The 18,836-nt window shown below is 41.6% G+C and overlaps 1 protein-coding gene across 1 annotated transcript in view; it reads left to right on the top strand.

The window, feature by feature from the left end:
- The first annotated feature begins 1,244 nt into the window (after window positions 1–1,244).
- HEPHL1 (hephaestin like 1) overlaps window positions 1,245–18,836 on the top strand; it is a 34,146-nt gene continuing 16,554 nt past the window's right edge. Inside the window, exons 1-8 of the mRNA XM_015629101.3 lie at window positions 1,245–1,414; window positions 9,766–10,010; window positions 10,790–11,002; window positions 12,757–12,936; window positions 13,917–14,171; window positions 15,208–15,376; window positions 16,063–16,199; window positions 16,366–16,497. Of these exons, the coding sequence (XP_015484587.2) occupies window positions 1,245–1,414; window positions 9,766–10,010; window positions 10,790–11,002; window positions 12,757–12,936; window positions 13,917–14,171; window positions 15,208–15,376; window positions 16,063–16,199; window positions 16,366–16,497 (1,501 nt within the window). The remainder of the gene's footprint in view (window positions 1,415–9,765; window positions 10,011–10,789; window positions 11,003–12,756; window positions 12,937–13,916; window positions 14,172–15,207; window positions 15,377–16,062; window positions 16,200–16,365; window positions 16,498–18,836) is intronic.

The following is an 18,836-nucleotide window of genomic DNA, read 5'->3' as shown; positions in this document are numbered from 1 at the left end:
TCAGCACAGCTAACCATAGATGTAGCCATCACTGCCACATGCCAGAGGGCGAACCTCAGCTGACTGCCACATAGAAAGAACCTCATTCACATCACTGAGCTGTGTCTCAGTGGACAGCATTAAACCTGTGACTTCCAAATCCATTTCTGAAGCCTCCTCTAGTCATAGATAACCATTAGCTTCTAAAGGAAAAGGTCAGATAGCTCTAGACCTGAAAGAGGAATTTCACAACTGTTAAAGCTTGTAATGAGTCTCAAGAACTGTATTCCAGAACTGCAACTTTTTTTATACCTGTAGTCACTTGAAAATTAGGAACAGGGTAGTATGATTTTGCAAAATGTCTTGTCACCTTGATGATATTTTTGGGGATGCTTCTTCCTAAGTGGTTTAAAATATTCTATCCTATCCTATCAAGCATATGTTTACACTAGGCTTTGCCAAGATGGTAGCACAGATATCCTTTTAGAAGAGGTTAAGCTATAAAGGGAGGGAGTGATTTTCTAGAGAGCTACGTGGGCATGTTAATTACCATGGTTAATAAAAGGGTGATCTTTATGTGCCTCAATTCTTAGGTGTCCAAATGTAAAGACTTTTATAAAGGCTCTAATTTCCAGGGATGCTTGTAAAAAGGTGCTTCATTTTGGGCACTCTAAAACTGAATGTGTTCAAATCAATTGAAATAATAAACAGAGCAGAAAATGCTGAGAGGTACTGGCCAATTCTTTTGCTCTCTCTGATAATGCTGGATTATACCTTAGTGTTATACCATTAAAAAGTAATAAAAAAAAAAGAAGTGAAAGAAGGCAACAAGATGCTATTTTTAGAAATCTCAGAAATTATAAAGAAACTAAAATAAAAAGATTAAAAGGTTTTTACAGAGATGTCAAAACCACTAACCCCTCCTCTGCCCTAATATGCCATATCACCTAGTCTTGAAAAAGGAGAACTAAGGAGCGTCCAAACTTCTAAAAACCACCAACTGGCTCTAGCCTGGACAGGTAAGTGAGTAATTTACTCACTAACCAAAGGATTGGCAAAGGTTCTGCCATGACAGCAACCTTCTCCCTGCTCTGCATAGCTTGGCTCTCTACCTATCCCAGTCCTAACCTGCTGGAAAGGAGGAGCTTTGCTCTGTCCCTTCCTTATTTATAACTTGTTGAGAGCTGGGAGGGAGGGAGGGGTGAGCTCCTTGTGGTGCACCCTGCTGCTGCCTGCCCGTGCCAACCTCGCAGTCAGCGCCACAAATGCCTCCCACGCAGTGCGGCGGCTGCCTCCGCGCCCTGGGATTCCTGTGGCTGTGGGCACTGGTGGAAGCAAAGACCAGAACTTACTACCTTGGGATCGTGGAAGAGAACTGGGACTATGCACCATCTGGGAAAAATCTGATCACAGGGCAAAGCCTCTTAGAGGACAAGTAAGTGACTGGGGGCTTTGGTAAGCTGGAGATGTACCAACAACTCCAAAACAAAATTGGTTAACGTGGTCGTTTTGCTGCAAATGTCTTAAGACATTCCTTGCTTTTGTTCTGATGATGTTGTCCTAGGTGGGAATTCAGTTTCAAGGCAAGAGTAGACTTTGATTGATTTCTCTTCCATTGTGGTTGATTAAGCAAAGGGATAATGTGTATTTGAGGAGGATGAACTGATATGGGTATGGGCTCAAAATCCCCAACCTCTATTTCATGGAGATGCAGGTATCCCTGGGACTTGGCATCAAAAAGCAAACTGCAACTTTGCTATAACCAAGCACACTCTTTGCAGTAAAACACAAAACCCTGTTTACTGGCATATTATGTCATTTTAAGTATTTTCCCTGATAAAATTCAGGGAAGATAGTAAGTTACTATGAAATTCAGACGTGTATAGTAGCTACGAATGAGATACAAGTCCCTATATCCATGCAATCTATACAACTGTGAGGACTTCCATTCTGGAAATGTGTTCTGGCAATAAGTACTTAGATACACAGCAGTGAATAGTCAGAATTCCTGGTGATCTCTGAAACTGGGGAGCATAGGTGAGCACCGTGATGAATCGTGCCTTGGCCAGTGAAAACAGGTGTCTGTTCTCATGTCCCCACGGCTGGGGCTGTGTGTTCCTCCCACAGCAGGAGAGCTGGCCTGGATGTTGGATGGAGATGGCTCTGATCCCTGGTGCCTGTCTAAAGAATGATTTGGGTTGGAAGGGACCTTTAAAAGCCTCTCGTTCTCCTCCCCTGCCATGTTCATCTTCCACTAGGTCAGGTTGCTCAGAGGCACGTCCAAGCTGAATTTGAATGCTTCCAGGCGTGGGGCATTTACCACATCTCTGGGCAATGTGTGCTGGTGTTTTACCACCTTCATTGTTAAAAACTTTTTTCTTACATCTGAATTGACTCTCTTTTTGTTTAAAACCATTGCTTCTTACACCATGGGGCTCAAATGGTGTGGGAATATTTTTAACCTTTCACTGATATTTTTGACACACTAGAGGTATTTTGGGGATCCTTCCTCAGTGTCTAGACTTGGGGTTGGAGTGGGAGCTGTAAGGGAGCAGGTTCTGGTCTCTGTACCAGGTCTGGAGGCTGACTGGGAGCTAGACGCTGCATCCCAGAAACTAGAAATGGAAATATACTTTCTGACTTCTCAGGAAATCCCAAGCAAGTCTGAACATGTCTCTAGTGGTCAGTAATTTCAGAATCACTCTCAGATGAATTTCATTAAAGAATCTGTTTTGTCACACTCTGGAGATGAGAAAGAGTTTTATTTTTCAACACAAATTTATGCTTAAGCTTTTAATACCTAGAGGTCCTGAATGGCATCCAAGTCAATAGTTATTATCTTTACAGGTAAAATTAAGGGTAATAGTTTGTTCCCAGCCCATGAAAACAAGCTTTGCTGGCAAAATTGTTCTTAATTTTTATCAAATACATGAATTTCTCACTGTCCTAGTCTTTATAGCAGAGGATAACTTTCTGCACTCACTAAACTAGAAGATCTCTCAATACAGAGTAATTCTGCTTTAACTGAAGAGCAGCTACTTATAAATCCACTTCAAGGGAGAGATACTCAATAGAGAGATACCACAGAGAGATTGGAATCTGTTCTGTAAACTGTACTTTTGATGCTGTCTGCACTTTGTGCTCCTTGAACATCAAGCAGCACATTTAAGTCTGTGACATAAATGCATTTTTTTTTTTTACTAAATGGCAACACAGGGATGAAAGATACTTTATGTCTTCAGTCATCACGGCATTGTAGTAATTACAGAATGCTAATTACAAAAGGTTTTCCCACAGAGGATTTTAATCTAGACTACACATTCAAAGCTGGGGAGATGTTTGCCATGAACACCCTACATGCAGAATAATTAAGTGATTTTTGTTATTTTACTCAATTTCTAAACCATATTGAGTTGAGCCAGGATAAAGTGCTATATTCTGGAATAATAGTGCATAAGCACGTGGGTTAAACAGTGAACCAGAAATAACTATTTTGACTATTCAGCTCTTTAGGATAATCTCTAATGTAAATTTAAAGCAGTATAATAATGGGCTACTTTTCAGCTAATTAATTGGTTCCTAAGGATATAATAAAAAAGTAGTTCCATAAGCAAAGTTTAAGGATCAGTTTCCATGTAGGGACAGGAATGCCTTTTGAGCCAGCTCTGTTCTGCAAGCAGCAACGCTCAGGCTGGCTGAGCCAAGCACTTCTCACTTTGTGAAGCATCCTCACAGCACCCATCTGATGGGGCACTACCCCAGCTTTATTGAAAGCCAAGTGAAGATAAAGAGGTTGCAGACAAGCTGATTATCTTTAAAGGAATTTGAGCATACACAAAAAGGAATGTTCCCTTTGATTGCAACTAGCCAACAGAGATATAATCAAAACCACTTATTCTTCATACTTAAAGAAAATCCTGAATTAGCAAGTGTGCAATGGAAAGTGTTACATTATCTAGATCAGATAGATTTAAGAGATGTTTTTCAATGTTTCTTGCCAAAATAATAATATCTTCCTCAACCTTTAGTTTTTAGTAGTAAAGAGGCTAAAGGAGGCTTTGGTAGCTGAAGCATGGAGCTGGAAACCAGGTGAGCTGATTCTGGCACCAGACATGACTATGCTGCTCAGTTCCCACTGTGCTGGTGCTGAGTGAGCTGCCTCTGGAGTCAGGAATCCTAGTGCTGCATCAGAACCTGCCTGGGTGTGAGCAGAAAAGACTGCCTCTCATCAGAGCTGATTAGCCCAAATGAGCCCTGTCTTAGCAGGACTATTCTGCTTGGATGATAATTTTTATTATGCCTTGTCTTACTGCAGTGCTCCAGAGACATCCTGCTGCTTGTACAGAATAAGTATCTTGCTGGACATCAGTACTTTTAAAGTAAAAAGACTAATGAGGCTGTTCACCTCTGCCCTTTGTCTTGTGAAAGCTTGAGGCCTCAAGCTGTTCTACTAATTCTCGTAATTTGGAGTGTTGTGAATAAAACCAAGATGTTTCACTCTCTGTTTTCCCTTCAGAAATTAAGCTTACATTTTCTGGAGCACACAGGGCTTTGGAAATCACAGGTCCAGATTATGGCCACTGAGCATAGGTGAGCTGTGAAGGTGGTCAGCATCCCTTCCTACCTGACATAACTGGTGGAAGAGCTGACATTGTTAAATGATGCTGGACTAGACACACAGGGTGCAAGGTCAGTGCACCTGAAGTAGTGCACCTGTGCCAGTGCTGCTGGATGTGCTGCAGATCCCGGTGAGATTTTGTGAGTTAGGGCATGGGTATTGCTGCTGCAGGAGGGTGAGCTTGGGTGTTTTCTGCTTTCTTTAATGGTCACATGGAAAATGGTCTTTCAAGAGGAAAATATACTTAGGTATTGTGGTTTGACATCAATTCTTTCCACACTGTAGCTCAGCCCTTAGTTGATAATCCCTTGAAATTAACTTGATACTTTTTTATATGATGGATGCTTAAATCTTGCTCTGCTGGTGGTAGATGTTTGTAAGTTTTGCCTGATGTAGCAGCACATCCCTTCTCTTGAGGCCACCAATCCTACATTTATCTGGGCCAAGTCTTGCACCCACCAACACTAACGGGTGTTTCTTGTTACCACAGCATCAAACATGGTTTGTGCAATTTGCCTGTGAGGAGATCCCACCCAGAGAAATGACGTGAAACTGTCGTCACAGGTGCTACACTAATGGCTGAGTCATTATGAGGCCAAATAACCCAATTGCAACAGCAGACATGATCATTTTGGGAAGGGTCAACATCAAAAAGGTATTTGAGGTGAAATCCTGGCCCTAATGAAGCCTGAGAGGAGCTTTGTTACAGACTTCAGGGGCAAGTTTATTGTAGGAGGGAAGCCATCATACCACACAGGTGACATCTCAGAGCCTCATCTAAGATTTTATGGATTTTATTGACCTCTGTGGCTCATGTGGGTCAGAAAAAGCCCAAAAACATCCTTTGAGGGCTCTGTGTCTCTGTCTTTTGAGGACACTCAACTTTGTTGTTTGACGCTTTGTGGCCATCTAGAAAGGTGAGTTGGCACCACTGGTCCCCCTTCCCACGCCATCCCTCAAGCACAGACACTGTGCTGGGCATGGGAGTCATGGTTTCTTGGAGGGTTACCTTGAACAGGTTACCTGACCCAGGGGTTAAAATAATTGTGGCAGTCTGGAGCCATGTCCTGGCACTGTCCTGGCTTACTTCAGCCACAGGAAAAATCAGGTACTTTGAGGAAATAAAATGGTTATAAACCCAAACACAGAGTATGTAAAGAGGGTGGAGAGTAAGGAAGGTTTCACCATCTACAGATTTTAGGGAATAAACCCATAAAGATGGTTGTTTAAATGGTTATGAGTGTAAAGTCTATGGGACTTTAATGGAAACAATGACAATAAAAAGAAATTTTGCATTTGCGTACGTTTGCACCCAGGAGTGTACAATTGCTATAGGGAATGTTAACCACAAGAGAAGATTTGGGCCTCCACATCTAGTACTTATTCTAAGTGCTATTTTTTGGCACTCAGTGGTGATTACAGCAGGAAACAAACTCAGGAGGCTTTGAAATTGTATCTGCGAGGATCTGTCTCCAGGCTACTGAAGAGCTGTTTGCTTGGCCATGCACAAGGTGTCTTCCCATTTCTTACAGCTCACTGTAACACAGTGCTCATGTAAGCACCTCTTGGAAAACATAACCATGTTGGGTTGTAGCTCTGAGATTACAGGCGACATAAACAGCATAAAAAATACGGCAAAACACTTCTGTGTGATAGAAGAAATGGGTGTAGAAATTACACTTCACACATGGATCTACCTGAAAATGACAGATTGTCTGCATGTCTAGTCTTGACTTGAAGTATCTACATGACAGTCTTTGTTTTATTCTTTCTCTCTGTGGAAGACTTGTATTGGTTGTCATTGCAGGGAACTGGATGTCTATAATTATGCTTACACTTATTTTAAAGAACTAGAGTTAATTCCCTGTTAATAATTCCCTGTTCCACTCAGGCACATTTCCAGCTTTTCTTGGAGTGCTGAGAGGGGTCAAGCACCAAAATTAAATCAGACACAGAAAAGAAGGCAGGATTTGCATGGCTTTCTTAGTTGAAACAAGGCTTTTTATGCCAATTTGCAAACCTGCTTATCTCTATATGTAACCTCAAGACTGGCCTGACTGCAGGAGATGAAGGAAGGAATTTAGGAAATTTGCATGGGTACTGCCCCAGAGGATGGTGAATTCCCTTTTACTGTTGGAAGAAAGTCTGTCTGAGCATCATGACTTTATGCACATGAAGTGCAGGCTGACAACTGAGTTGGAGGGAAATAGTTAAAATTTAGAGGAGCAGCTCTTACATCTGGGAAAGATCAGAAAGATGGAAGAGGTTCAGACAGCAGCATCACAAAGCCTCCAGGAAGATGAACAGTTTGAAGTGAGCAGGAGAGCATGAGGAGGCGGGGAGAAGCTTTGTTTTCTTGTGACAAGAGAGGAATGACAGAGAGGAAACATTTTGGCATTAGGTCCAGTGTGGATATTCCTTCTGCAAAAAGACTTTAAGCACTGTAATGTGAAGCACAGCAACACTTGTAAAGACGCACAGAGCTACCACCTACTTGGGAAGGCTGAGGTGGGCCCCCAAAATCCTCCTGGGTGAAATAGGGCAGCCTGGGCACCTAGAATGGGACTCACAAAAACCAGAGTGCTCTGTTTTCAGGTACTGAGGGCAACTGAAAGGATGTGCTGAAAATGCATCTCTGTACACACAGAGCATCACCTACACTGTGACTGGCTGCAGCTGATACCCATTGCACCCATTTGAATAGTCCTCCTTTTAGAAAGCTGCCACTAAAAGACTTATTTTTCTGACTTCTAGATGGCTTTAAGTAGGCAAGCACTGATCCAGATATTATGGCACAACTTTAGGCACTGAGACTTTCTCAGTGCCTAAGCCTAGAGGGTTTTCTCATGGTAATTTCTTGAACTTCAATAACTAACTGGATTTTGGGGTCACAATCTATGCACTTAAAGGACCTAGGCTCATGTGAAGCATTTGACAAAGCCTGACTAAGAAGTGCATTTTTCTGTGGTACAATTCTCCTTCAGAAGAGACAGCGTATCCCAGGGGTGTTATGAGAGAGTGTGCAATGTTGTCTGGCCATAAAGACACTGTCATCATGGCAAAAGCAGAGTACCACTGCACCAAAATATTTGGTGGCTGGTGAAATTGGAAAAAACCTGATGAAAAATATCTCCTGAAAATAGGGACTTTCTGAAAAAATTGATTTGATATTTTTCTAGAGAAGATTTCTTATAAACCATTTTAAAGAATCAATTCATAGTTCCAGTTAGGGCATAGCCATGTGAATACATTGCCATGAGGTAAGGAAGCATGTGCATTTACACTGCACTCCTACTGACACCACCTCCTACTCTGTGCTAAACACTCTGGTAGCACCTCTTCCCCCAGGCAATAGGAGGTATCTTCTCCTTGGTGAATGTGAATTGCCAGGTCTTGCTATGTGCACAGACTACAGAACTGCTAATTCACTTAAAATTCAGATTTCATGACGACTCATTCCTTAACCCTGCTTTTGGGGCGTATTTATCCAGCATGCATTATTCTGTGAAGAAGCAGAATGAGAAGCTTCTGTCCCTTTCCCCACCATCCTCTCCCACTGTTTCTGCCCCAGCAATGTCATTGGCAATGGTTTAATTGCTGCCAAAACTTGTGGCTTCTCACAAAGCCCACATTTCAAATGAAAAAGTGTACTTTTTGGAGGCTTTTATAACTGGATCACTTCAGGGGTCTGTTTTAGGCAGTGATTGTGGAGGTGTAATGACCACAGGTGGGGGATGCTGTGTTATGGTGTCACAGAAATCACAGAATCATAGAAAGGTTTGGGTAGAGGGAGAAGTGGATGTTGCAGTGAAAATCTTAAAGCAAATCATACCTTTCAACTTATGTGACATCCACCACTTGCTTGCACTTCACAAAAGAATCTAAACAAAATCTGTTAAGCAAGTGAACTGACCACTCAAAAACCTCACAATAAATATGAAATTGCTTTATTTCTGCCAGTGATACTTCAGGAAAATTTAGTTCAACTTTTTAATGAGTTTTTTAGGAAGCATGAAAGTCAAACAATCTTCAGGGGTTGAAAAAGCTCATGGTCAATTATGGTGAAATTGGTCATAGAATCCCCTGCTTGCCGTGTAGCTGTGTTTAATTTCTGTCTTCATCGAGTGTTTAATTAGGGGTGAAGATTGTATATTATATTTACCAGCTGTAACATGAAGAGAATTAAAAAATGGATTATATATCATCACAGATAGGATGAACATGGATCATCAGTATGATGTTATAGTAAAAAGTGCAAAACTGATTCCCAGTTATGTAAGAAATATTGACTGGGAGCATCTCAGCCCTAGCTGAAATATTACCTGCCTATTGTGTGAGTTCTTGTGTTCAGACTGCAACTGAGATAGAGAAATATTTGCTTTCAAAAGAGACCTTTGGGAAAGATTTGTGGCATGAAGAATGTCAGTGTGCTTGGTTTGTCGAGAAGGGTAGGAGGCAATTTAGTCAATTAATTAAAACTTACGCAAGTGTTTGCATAGAAAAGAAGTTTCTGATGGTATGTGGCTCCTTTGATCTGAGAGAGAGCCAGTGATTGGAGTGGAACTGGATGATATTAGACTGCAAATGCAATTTAGACTTTGAAGGGAGCAGGTATTTAAAAGTTATAATATGTTAACCACTGACCATATGGTGGGTTCTTCATCACTTGAAGTTGCTATAAACATAGACTCTGGAATGTGAAAGTTATACATTTCATGCAAAACACATCTAATGCTGCTCTTCCAGGGAGTCGAGCTGGTTGATTAGAATCTCTCTTACTGGCTTTTGAAAAATCTTAATTTAGTTTTATTTTCTTTCTGAACAGTCATGCTTTCAGAGGTTAGATTCCAAACCTTCAAAAGAGCAAGAAAATTGAGCAGCTTGAGGCTTGAGTGACTGGTCCTCAATGAAGGCTTGGAGAACCTGTGCTAAAGACTGGACCTGCAAGTGGGATGGTGGTTACTGTACAGAAAGGGGCTTGGGCTCTGCTAGGCCTTTCCTGATGTACTCCTGAGCTTTAATTCCACCAGTTTGTGTCCCTAACAAAATAAAATAAAAACAAATAAAAGATAAATAGGGAACTATTTATCTGCACTGCAAGCACCAGTTACTTGACCAGTTCTTAAGACAGGTTTACTGTCTCTCAAATTTCCCCTTCCCAACACTAGGTTTGCAAGTGTGTATGCAACAAGAGGAGCCAACCGGATAGGACGTGTGTACAAAAAGGCCATTTTTAGGCAGTTCACAGATGACACTTACTCCCAGGAGATCCCCAAAGCAGCATGGCTGGGGTTCCTTGGCCCAGTCCTGAAGGCAGAAGAAGAGGATGTCTTTGTCATCCATCTGAAAAACTTTGCTTCCCGCCCATACTCTGTGCACCCGCATGGGGTCTTCTATGACAAGGACTCTGAAGGTAAAATCTGGCTTGCCTTTTCCTCTCTTTTTCCCTGGAGAAACTGGTATCATGGCTACAAGTCTGTCCAAGTATTTCTTGTTATTGACATCAGAGAACTTTAGATCACCCCCTCAATAAACTCATCAGTAATTGCAGCTGATGACTAAAACCAGGAACAGCCTCATCTCAAAATTTTTTGCTTCAAACTTTCAACACCTGGGATAAATCCAGTACTGAAACAGGTTAGATGGGTCTTTTTACTTGAATTATTTTTCTGATTCATAAGACATCAAAACATCTTCCCTTCTTCCTTCTACCTCTATTCTATTTGAATAGATGGAGTTCTTGCAACTAAATGCTTTCCTCTCTTTTGGCTCATAACAGACATGATCTAATTTTCAGAATCTCAGACCTATACATGTGTATTTTTGTTAGAGGATTGTGTGGATGTGCCTACAGTCACTCTTCTCATCAGTTTTCTGTGATAAAATACACACTATTAGATGACAACATTCCAGATGACTGATAAGAGTGAAGAGACTAGGAAAAAAATAGAGCCTGTTAATGCATTTTTAAAGCTTTATCTACCGATAAAAAAATGTATTTTAACTCCCATTATATTTGTGGTCAAATTGACAGAAATTCTTAGTTTTTTTATAATTTCTCAGAGATTCTGCATTTGTGATTACTGTTATTATTTTGTAAATATAAGGTAGAACAGAATAAATTAACACATTCATTTAACAAAAACAACTAAGGGATGGCTAAATTCTTCCTTTTTCCTTTCCATATATTAGGAGCACTTTATCCTGATGGAACTGGTGGTAAAAGCAAAGAGGACGACTTTGTTGTTCCCGGTGGAAATTACACATACACATGGCCAGTAAGGAAAGATTATTCCCCAACTTTGGCAGACTCAAACTGCTTGACTTGGATTTACCATTCTCACATTGACACACCAAGAGATATTGCATCTGGTTTAATTGGGCCTCTGCTGGTGTGTAAAAAAGGTACTGAGCTAGAAACACTGATAGAGCAAGCCCCTCTGCCAAGCTTGGCATCTTAACAGTCATTTTTGCTTACAGGTTTAAACATGATGGTCTAGAGTCTATCCCTACATAGCCCATAAAAAGGGGCAAGGAATAGATGGGCCATTCCAGGAGCATCCCAGGGTAGGTATTGTAGCTCTGGGACAACCCCCTTCCTGCTCCCCTCTAGATTTGCCTCGGCTGGTGGAGGGACTGCAGCATGCTCCGTGACCATCCCGTCGTGGCCAAGACCAAAAATAAGTGTTCCCAAACTGGGGAGGTTTCAGGATGAACAGAGGACCTATTGCTCAGGAAATCAAATTAGAGCTGGGTGGGTGAATTTAGCATTTAAATATTTGAAAGCCAAATTTTGTAATTTTTTCTGCATTGAGCGTATGTATTTATTTTTGTTTACAAGTTATATCTCACAGCTGTATGGGGATGTGCCCTGAACAGCCTGTCCTGTGTATTTTATAGCTTGCTAATGTTGTGCTGGAGCCATCATGAACCAGCCCTCTCCTCTTTATCAGCTGAATCATTGCCGCCTCTCCCCATGGGCACATGTAACTCTGGACCTCTTGTCAGCAACTCCCAGAGTACAAAATCAGCCCTGATTTCAAATACACTGCTTCTAAGTGAAGTAGGTTCTATATAGGAAGAAGAGAAAGACTTTAATGTGGAAAAGACAGGCCTGGTTTCCAGCTTAATTTGCACAATTGAAATGTCTCAGATTACATGCTCCTTGAGAGCCTTTGAAATCCACAGAACTGAACATGTGGCCGTGAGCTGATAACTACAAGACAACACATGAAGCTGGAAGACAGCATATTCCAAATAATCCTAGCCTGAAAGGCCAGATTATCTGCATGTTTGGCCTTGAATTCATGAAGGTGGATATCTACATGATGTTACTGCTCCAGTCCTCCAGCCGCTGGTGGTGGGCACAGGACTGAGAGCAAGGCTCTGAGCTTCCTCGGTAGAAGGCAGAGGAATCGAAGGTTTTCATGGGATCAGAGACAGACTGTTTGGAATGAAGTCTACATCTGCCAGTGAATAATAACAGACCACTCAGTATCACCAGTCCTGCAGTCTAAGCTCCCCAAATAGATAGTGGGATAAAGATATTGAACTTGGCTGGAATAAATTGTTCATCCTGCCTTCAGCCTTTTCAAATTTAAGTATCTAGCCCTAGATAACTCTCATGGATTCCTTGTCAGTCTATGTAGAGTGAGTCACATTTAGAGGGCCACTCTGGGGCTATGGTTCAGCGTTCACTTCAGTGCAGCAGAAATGCAGGCTACCACTCATCACTCCTTAATTCCTTAAAAACACTAGACAGTGATTTCTGGATAAATCCAGCTCATTACCTGTTCACTGTGCAGGAACACAGATGCTAACTAACACTAAGGGATGGGGTTGGGCAATGGGCCAAAGAGTGGGGAAATGGGACAACCAATATTGGCAGGTGCTTGTGCTCATGTCAGACCAAAATGGTACTGAAATAACAGCTTGACTTAGCTTAGCTTTAGTCTTCTGGAGGCACTCATCTGTTCAAAATCTGTTGGAGAGGGGTCAAAATGCCTTTAGAAGAACAAAATTAGGTGAAATTCATCCTGCCCTGCAGACTGTGGGCAAAGAACTCTATTTCCTCAAGTGTGCCAAGGACTTACTGTAATTTTTAAATTCAATCCAGTCCCAGGCTTTTTTTATCACTTTCCTTTTCGTTTGCAATTTAGGAACTGCAGATGAGACCACAATAGAAGGGACTGGTGCTGCTAATGCTTTTGCCCTGATGTTTAGCATTGTAGATGAAAACTTCAGCTGGTACCTCGATGAGAATATAAACATCTTCTGCTTAGAACCAGACACAGTTGACAAAGAGGATGAAGGTTTCCAGACCAGCAACCGAATGCATGGTGAGAAGGACTTTTGAGTAAATGGTGATCTTCAGGAGTGACCAGGCTCCTTTCAGTTCAGTAGGACTTTCTGTCTCCTGTGATGTCTCTCCTTTATCTGTATCAGCAAGGAATGGGTTAGAATGCTGAAGTATTGTGTTGATAAAAACCTCTCCCTAAAAACAGCATGACACTTGCAGAAAGGAGATTTGGCTTTCATGCCCAGCCCTGACTTTTGTTTAGCATTTTATCTTATGCAATGGATTTAAGCTGTTGGGGTTTTTTTGTCCAGCTGTGAAAAGAGAAAAGGAAGCTGCAGAGCAATTTGAGATGTGTGTATTGAAAGAATTCTCAAAAAGTCTGTGGATGGTGGGCTGGCTGGTACAACCACTCCGGCCTTTCAGAGATATATTGGCAATGGCACTTTGTGTTATTTGGACGTTTGATGTAAGAAGTTAATTCTAGATATTTCTGTATATTTTCTTTGTTCCAGGGAGCCTAGGAAATAAAATATTTTGCAAAATATGAGTCTCATTCTACAAGCATCCTGATAATTATCAGATGTGGAAGCTGAGGAAGACAAAGCCGATTTCACTGATTTGGCTGATATAATTTTCATACCTAAATTGCTTGAGCCTGGCATATAATGGTGTATTTATGACTTAGGACAAGAGGAAATAGATTTCAGCCATACTAAATAGCTGCAGAACAAGTTAACTTTATTATCAGGCCTTTTTGGTGATGACTTGGCCTTTGCAACATCTCGATATTATCTAGGATGTTTTTCACAGACATAGACAGAGAATTTGGGGCATTTGATCATCCAGAGCAGTAATTCATATGCTCAAAATGCTACTCTGCATCAAGAAACCTGTAAGGGCTTTATTCAGTGTGAGCATTCAGGCAGTTCCTTTGCTGGGCCAGGAAAGGATCATCCTTAGGAATGGGACCAGAGGCGCTTTTCTTTCACCTCTCATAAAGTCTCATACTTTTGTTTTTAGCTATTAACGGTTATATATACGGCAATCTCCCTGGCTTGGAGATGTGTGCTGACACTTCCATGTCCTGGCACTTGTTTGGCATGGGAAGCGAGATAGATATCCACGCTGCTTATTTCTACGGCCACACGTTCACTAGCAGAGACCAGAGAGCGGATGTCATCGGTCTCTTCCCTGCCACGTTCATCACGGCTGAGATGACTCCCGGCAGCCCCGGGAGGTGGCTGATAACGTGCCAGGTCAATGAGCACTTACGAGGTACGCTGCTGCAGATCCCCCTCATCAGCCTCTGTTATGTTTGGAAGAGAAAACTGGGGGATGTTTCCAGGGAAAGCAGGATTTGACACTTTTTTTGGTGCCTTTGGGACAATTTGCAACGCTTTCACCAGATAGACATCATGATTATGAGTTTAGTCACCAGAAATGACACGTGTTGGGCCAGGTCTTCAGTGAGCATGAATGACTTGGCCATGTAACTCATGTGAGGAAGACTTGCTAGACTCAGCACTGTCATCATAATTCCTAGGTAAACCCAAGATTTTCATGAGCAATGAGAGGAGCTTTCAACACCAATTTTTCAGCACATTTTTTTTTGTTGTAAATAAGTACTTACACATAAAAAAAAAAAATCATGTCAGCTGAACACTTAATAGCTTTTTGCTTTATGGAAATCAGGAAAAACTTGGCAGAGTTTTCAGAAACCATTATGTGAAGGAATTTGATGGTGATGTTATGGTGATGTTACGATACTTGTGTGGTGCAAGATCCCAAAAGCATGTATCGTAAATTAGGTGTCATGACAGGTAATGTATAATTATCATAGCAGAGATGAGTTGGGAGAATTTTTACACATAGATTCTGGTGGGATTTGCATCAGACAAAACAGACTGGATTCTGGCAAGCAACAAATACCTTCAGCAGAAATAACCAGTCAGGATTTCAGTGGAAGTCAGGGGGAGATGATGCTATTTTGCAGATGTCTGGAGGCACTCTGACCTCCAAAATCATTCTACCATCCCTATGCAGATTAAGAAACTGAGTAAATAAGTCCACTAAAGAGTGTCATTGATGCCCCTGGGTTTCACCTGTTGCATAAAGTGTACCACCTTGCAAAGAAAGGCTGTTGGTATCTGGCCCATTGTAAGCAGAAAATGTATTTTAACATAGAAATTTACTGTAGTAATTGTTTCCAACCCATGTAGCTCCCAGAGAGTTTTGAATGTGCATTTGTACCCATGAGATTGCTGACTGTGCAGCTGGTGAGGGACTGTCTCCAGACTCTTTCTCCTCCCAGGTGGCATGGAGGCACTGTATGATGTTCAGATCTGCCAAAAAAACCTGTCTCACTCTTCACCAATCAGCCATAAGAGAAGATATTACATCGCTGCTGAAGAAGTGGTCTGGAATTATGGACCTGACGGTTATGATAAATTCACTGGGCAGGGTTTGAACGCCACTGGCAGGTAAGGTTTCTTGTCAACTCCCATTGTGCTTGAATTTCAGGAGTCTGTGTGACACTGCCCCAGTGATTCACATGGGCTAGGTCCTGCACTGTCATTAATTTTAATTGAAAGGAGCAGGGAGGAATGGATTTAAACAGCCATGTCAGGAAGCTAGATGCATTAGTGCGACGCTTCAAGATGCCTTCTGGAAGCACTTACCTTACTCCATTAAATCCATGGGGAAAGTGAGGCATGCCAAGTTCAATGCAGTTAATGACCCTTCTTTGAGACTCTTCATGCAGCTTTCACATTTACAATCAGTGCAGTTCAGAGGTGCCACAGTAGCAGAATTTCCCCCCATGACATTACTGATGGAGACAAATTGCATTATAGTGTCTCTCAGAAAAGGAAGCAAGGATTAGACACACATTGTGCACAGTTCTTGCCCTGAGGTAAGTTGACATAGATATCTCCCTAAATAAATCAGGATTAAACATATTAAACATAAAATTCTAATGTACAATGAATTCTCATTTGTTGGCTGATTCAAACCAATAATATCTTTCTTGTTGTGCTAGAAAAATGTATGCAGATTAGTAACTTCGGGGGGGTCATTTCTCCTGTGCCTGGAGTAATAACTTTATCTGAAATGAAGGTTCTGCTTGAACCTTCTATTATTTAACCAGTCCGATTTGCTAATTCCACAGTGAATCTGCAACATATTTCACACAAGGGACTGACAGAATAGGAGGGCAATACTGGAAAGTTCGCTATGTGGGATATACTGATGCAACGTTCAGTAAGAAGACTTGGTCAGAGGACATGAAGCACCTGGGAATACTTGGTACAGTGAATATTTTCCCCTCCTGTCATTACATCAGGTTTGAATGTAGAACCATCTGTGGAATGTAGGACTGAGAGGGGAATTTAGCGCACGCAGCTCTCTCTTCTTTTGGTGTAAATACGTTGGAGAGCAGTCCTTCTCATGTGTCCTTCCTCTGTGTTTTAAGGCCCTGTTATAAAAGCTGAAGTGGGAGATACGGTGCTGGTTACTTTTGCCAACAAAGCCAGAAGAAGCTATAGCATCATGGCCCATGGTGTAAGCTTCAGCAAGCTGTCAGAAGGCGCTCCCTACTTAGATGGTAAGTTTTGGCTGCACTACTGTATTGTCACATCCATGATACTTGAGTCCAAAAATATACTGCTGAGCTCTGCAGGTTTGCCCTTTTGTGGATGCTAAGGCACAGAAAGGATGATTTGATTAGTTTGTATCTACGCTTCATGTCACAATCAATGGGACTCCTCAGTCTGCAAACGTGATGGTTCTTCTCCTTGGATATGTGCCAGACAAGGTATCTCAAACTAGCTGAGGTCTGTGTTGAACAAATGTCACGAACACAATTCAATTTCTATTAGTTCTAATCTAATATTGCACCACTGCAGGGAGTGTATCTCCTCTGGACACACTCCAGAATTATGACTCTTAGGACCTGGCATGATGACCCTGCTGAGTCTTTGGCTGTATCTGTACACATGGTCTCAGCTGCATCACTCCCAATTCTCTAATCCAGGCTGGACATTGCCCTTACTTTACTGTCAGGTCAGTTTCAAAGGCAGTTTTTATCTGATTGCCTTGGAACATGAAACAGTGATAATCCTTATTAATTCTCATAAATAAATAAATGCTGAAGTGGAGCATTTATGAAATTCTTCCTCTCATTTCGTGCAAGAACAGCATCTTATCGTCTAAGTTTAACTGTTGAATGTTAAATATCAAGTTGAATTGGTAGGCACCTTTTACAGTCAGTGACAAGACAACCCTCTGGAGATGTAATTCTGTCTCCACCAACCACAAAAGTCTAGAGTTTGAGTTAGGGACTAAGCTTGAGATGGCCCAATTGCAGTGAGATGAGCCCCATTCATAGCATCTAAAGAGATAATGCTGTGGTCTCCAAAAAAAGTTTTTGCTGCATTTTCAGCCCTGAAAAGAAATGTAGTTTTCTTGTTGCCTAAATTGCTTTATTTCCACTACAATACATCAAAAGAAACTCATGGGATATAATCCCTTTTTTGAAAATGGTGCTGAGAGAGAATTAGGTCAATATGTGAAACTCATCATACAATAAAATCAATGCAAAAGGTTTTATTAAATTGTTGTCTCTTGTTGCTGACCTTGCAACTCAACAAATTCACCAGGAGGCAGAACACAAAAAACCAGCTTGCTTGACTTCAGGCTTGAACTTATCTGCACAGATCCAAATGCCACCCATGTCAGAGACAGTTCTCCAATGGAAGTGCAGCTTCCTGCTTGCAGAGCTGTTGTGCTTTCATTTAACAGACCCTGGTAATAGTGCCCTTCAGCACTGCACCCTTTAGTGTGTAGCAAAATCAACCCAAAACCCACAATCCAGCAGCCATGTGAGCTAGCACATCTCTGGGTCTTTGGAGAGAAACCTGACTCCAAATCCATCAATAATCTTTCTGCCCCTTCTTCTCTCCTTTTAACTCCTGTGCCATGGATTTCTATTACATCTATCTACAAGTGCATACATCCAGAAATCCTGTGGGTATGCATCCTGAGGCTGCAGGTTTATGCTGAGGGTAAATAATTTTTCAGAGGTTGTGGACTGTCTAAGTGCAGCTTACTCATGTGAAAACACTTTAAATAAAAATACTTAAATCTAGAGATGTCTGCAGATATATGTTTTTTTCAGTGCTCTCAAGAAATACCCTTGAATGTTGCATTTGACACTTGTCAGTTTCAGGGGGCTTTTGACTCCAAAATCAAGGCTTGCCTCATTGAGGACTGTTGCAGGATGAATCCAGTAGTATTGGATACTCTGCTTTCTATTGCAGTTTGCAGCAAATAGCTGTGCTGAGATGTAATACTGCTATTTGCACTTGTGTCTAAGCTTCTAAGATTTCCTTGGAGTACTAGAGACTGACTGTGCTGGGAAAATATAGACAGTGGATGCTTAAGTGTCAAAGAAAATCTAAATCCACCCTTTGAATGGCAGGAGACAATGGCCCAAATCCTTTAAAAGTAGTCTTCAACAAAGAACAATATCATCCACTCTCTGGAGGTGCTGACAAAGGCTGCTGTGCATCACTACAAAATAAAAAAGAAACAATTACCAGGATCAGATTTGTTTTGAATTTCTAAAGAGCCACATCTCCAGCTCCAGCTCCACTCACTGATGTAATTGATGTGTTGGCACTTAATGAAAAGCAGAGTCTGAGTTTGTGCCACAGATAAATTCCATGATAGGGCAGGGAAGCTACAAACATTAGAGAAAGCCATTTAAGCATCAGGATGAGCTCTGCATGTCTTGTCTGATTGAACCCAGATAATCCAATGTAGCATTGGAAGGTGTCTGAGTGGAGCAGCTTAAACTTGTTCTGTGGGGAATGGGCTTGGCTGTCTCTGTTGCACGGGACTCGGATGAGACATTCCCATGGCATAACTGCTCAAGCTATGGGA

The sequence above is a fragment of the Parus major genome, chromosome 1, assembly GCF_001522545.3.
Source record: "Parus major isolate Abel chromosome 1, Parus_major1.1, whole genome shotgun sequence".
Classification (NCBI taxonomy): domain Eukaryota; kingdom Metazoa; phylum Chordata; class Aves; order Passeriformes; family Paridae; genus Parus; species Parus major.
The sequence above is the reverse complement of the archived record's forward strand: the minus strand, read 5'-3'. Positions and strand labels throughout refer to the sequence as shown.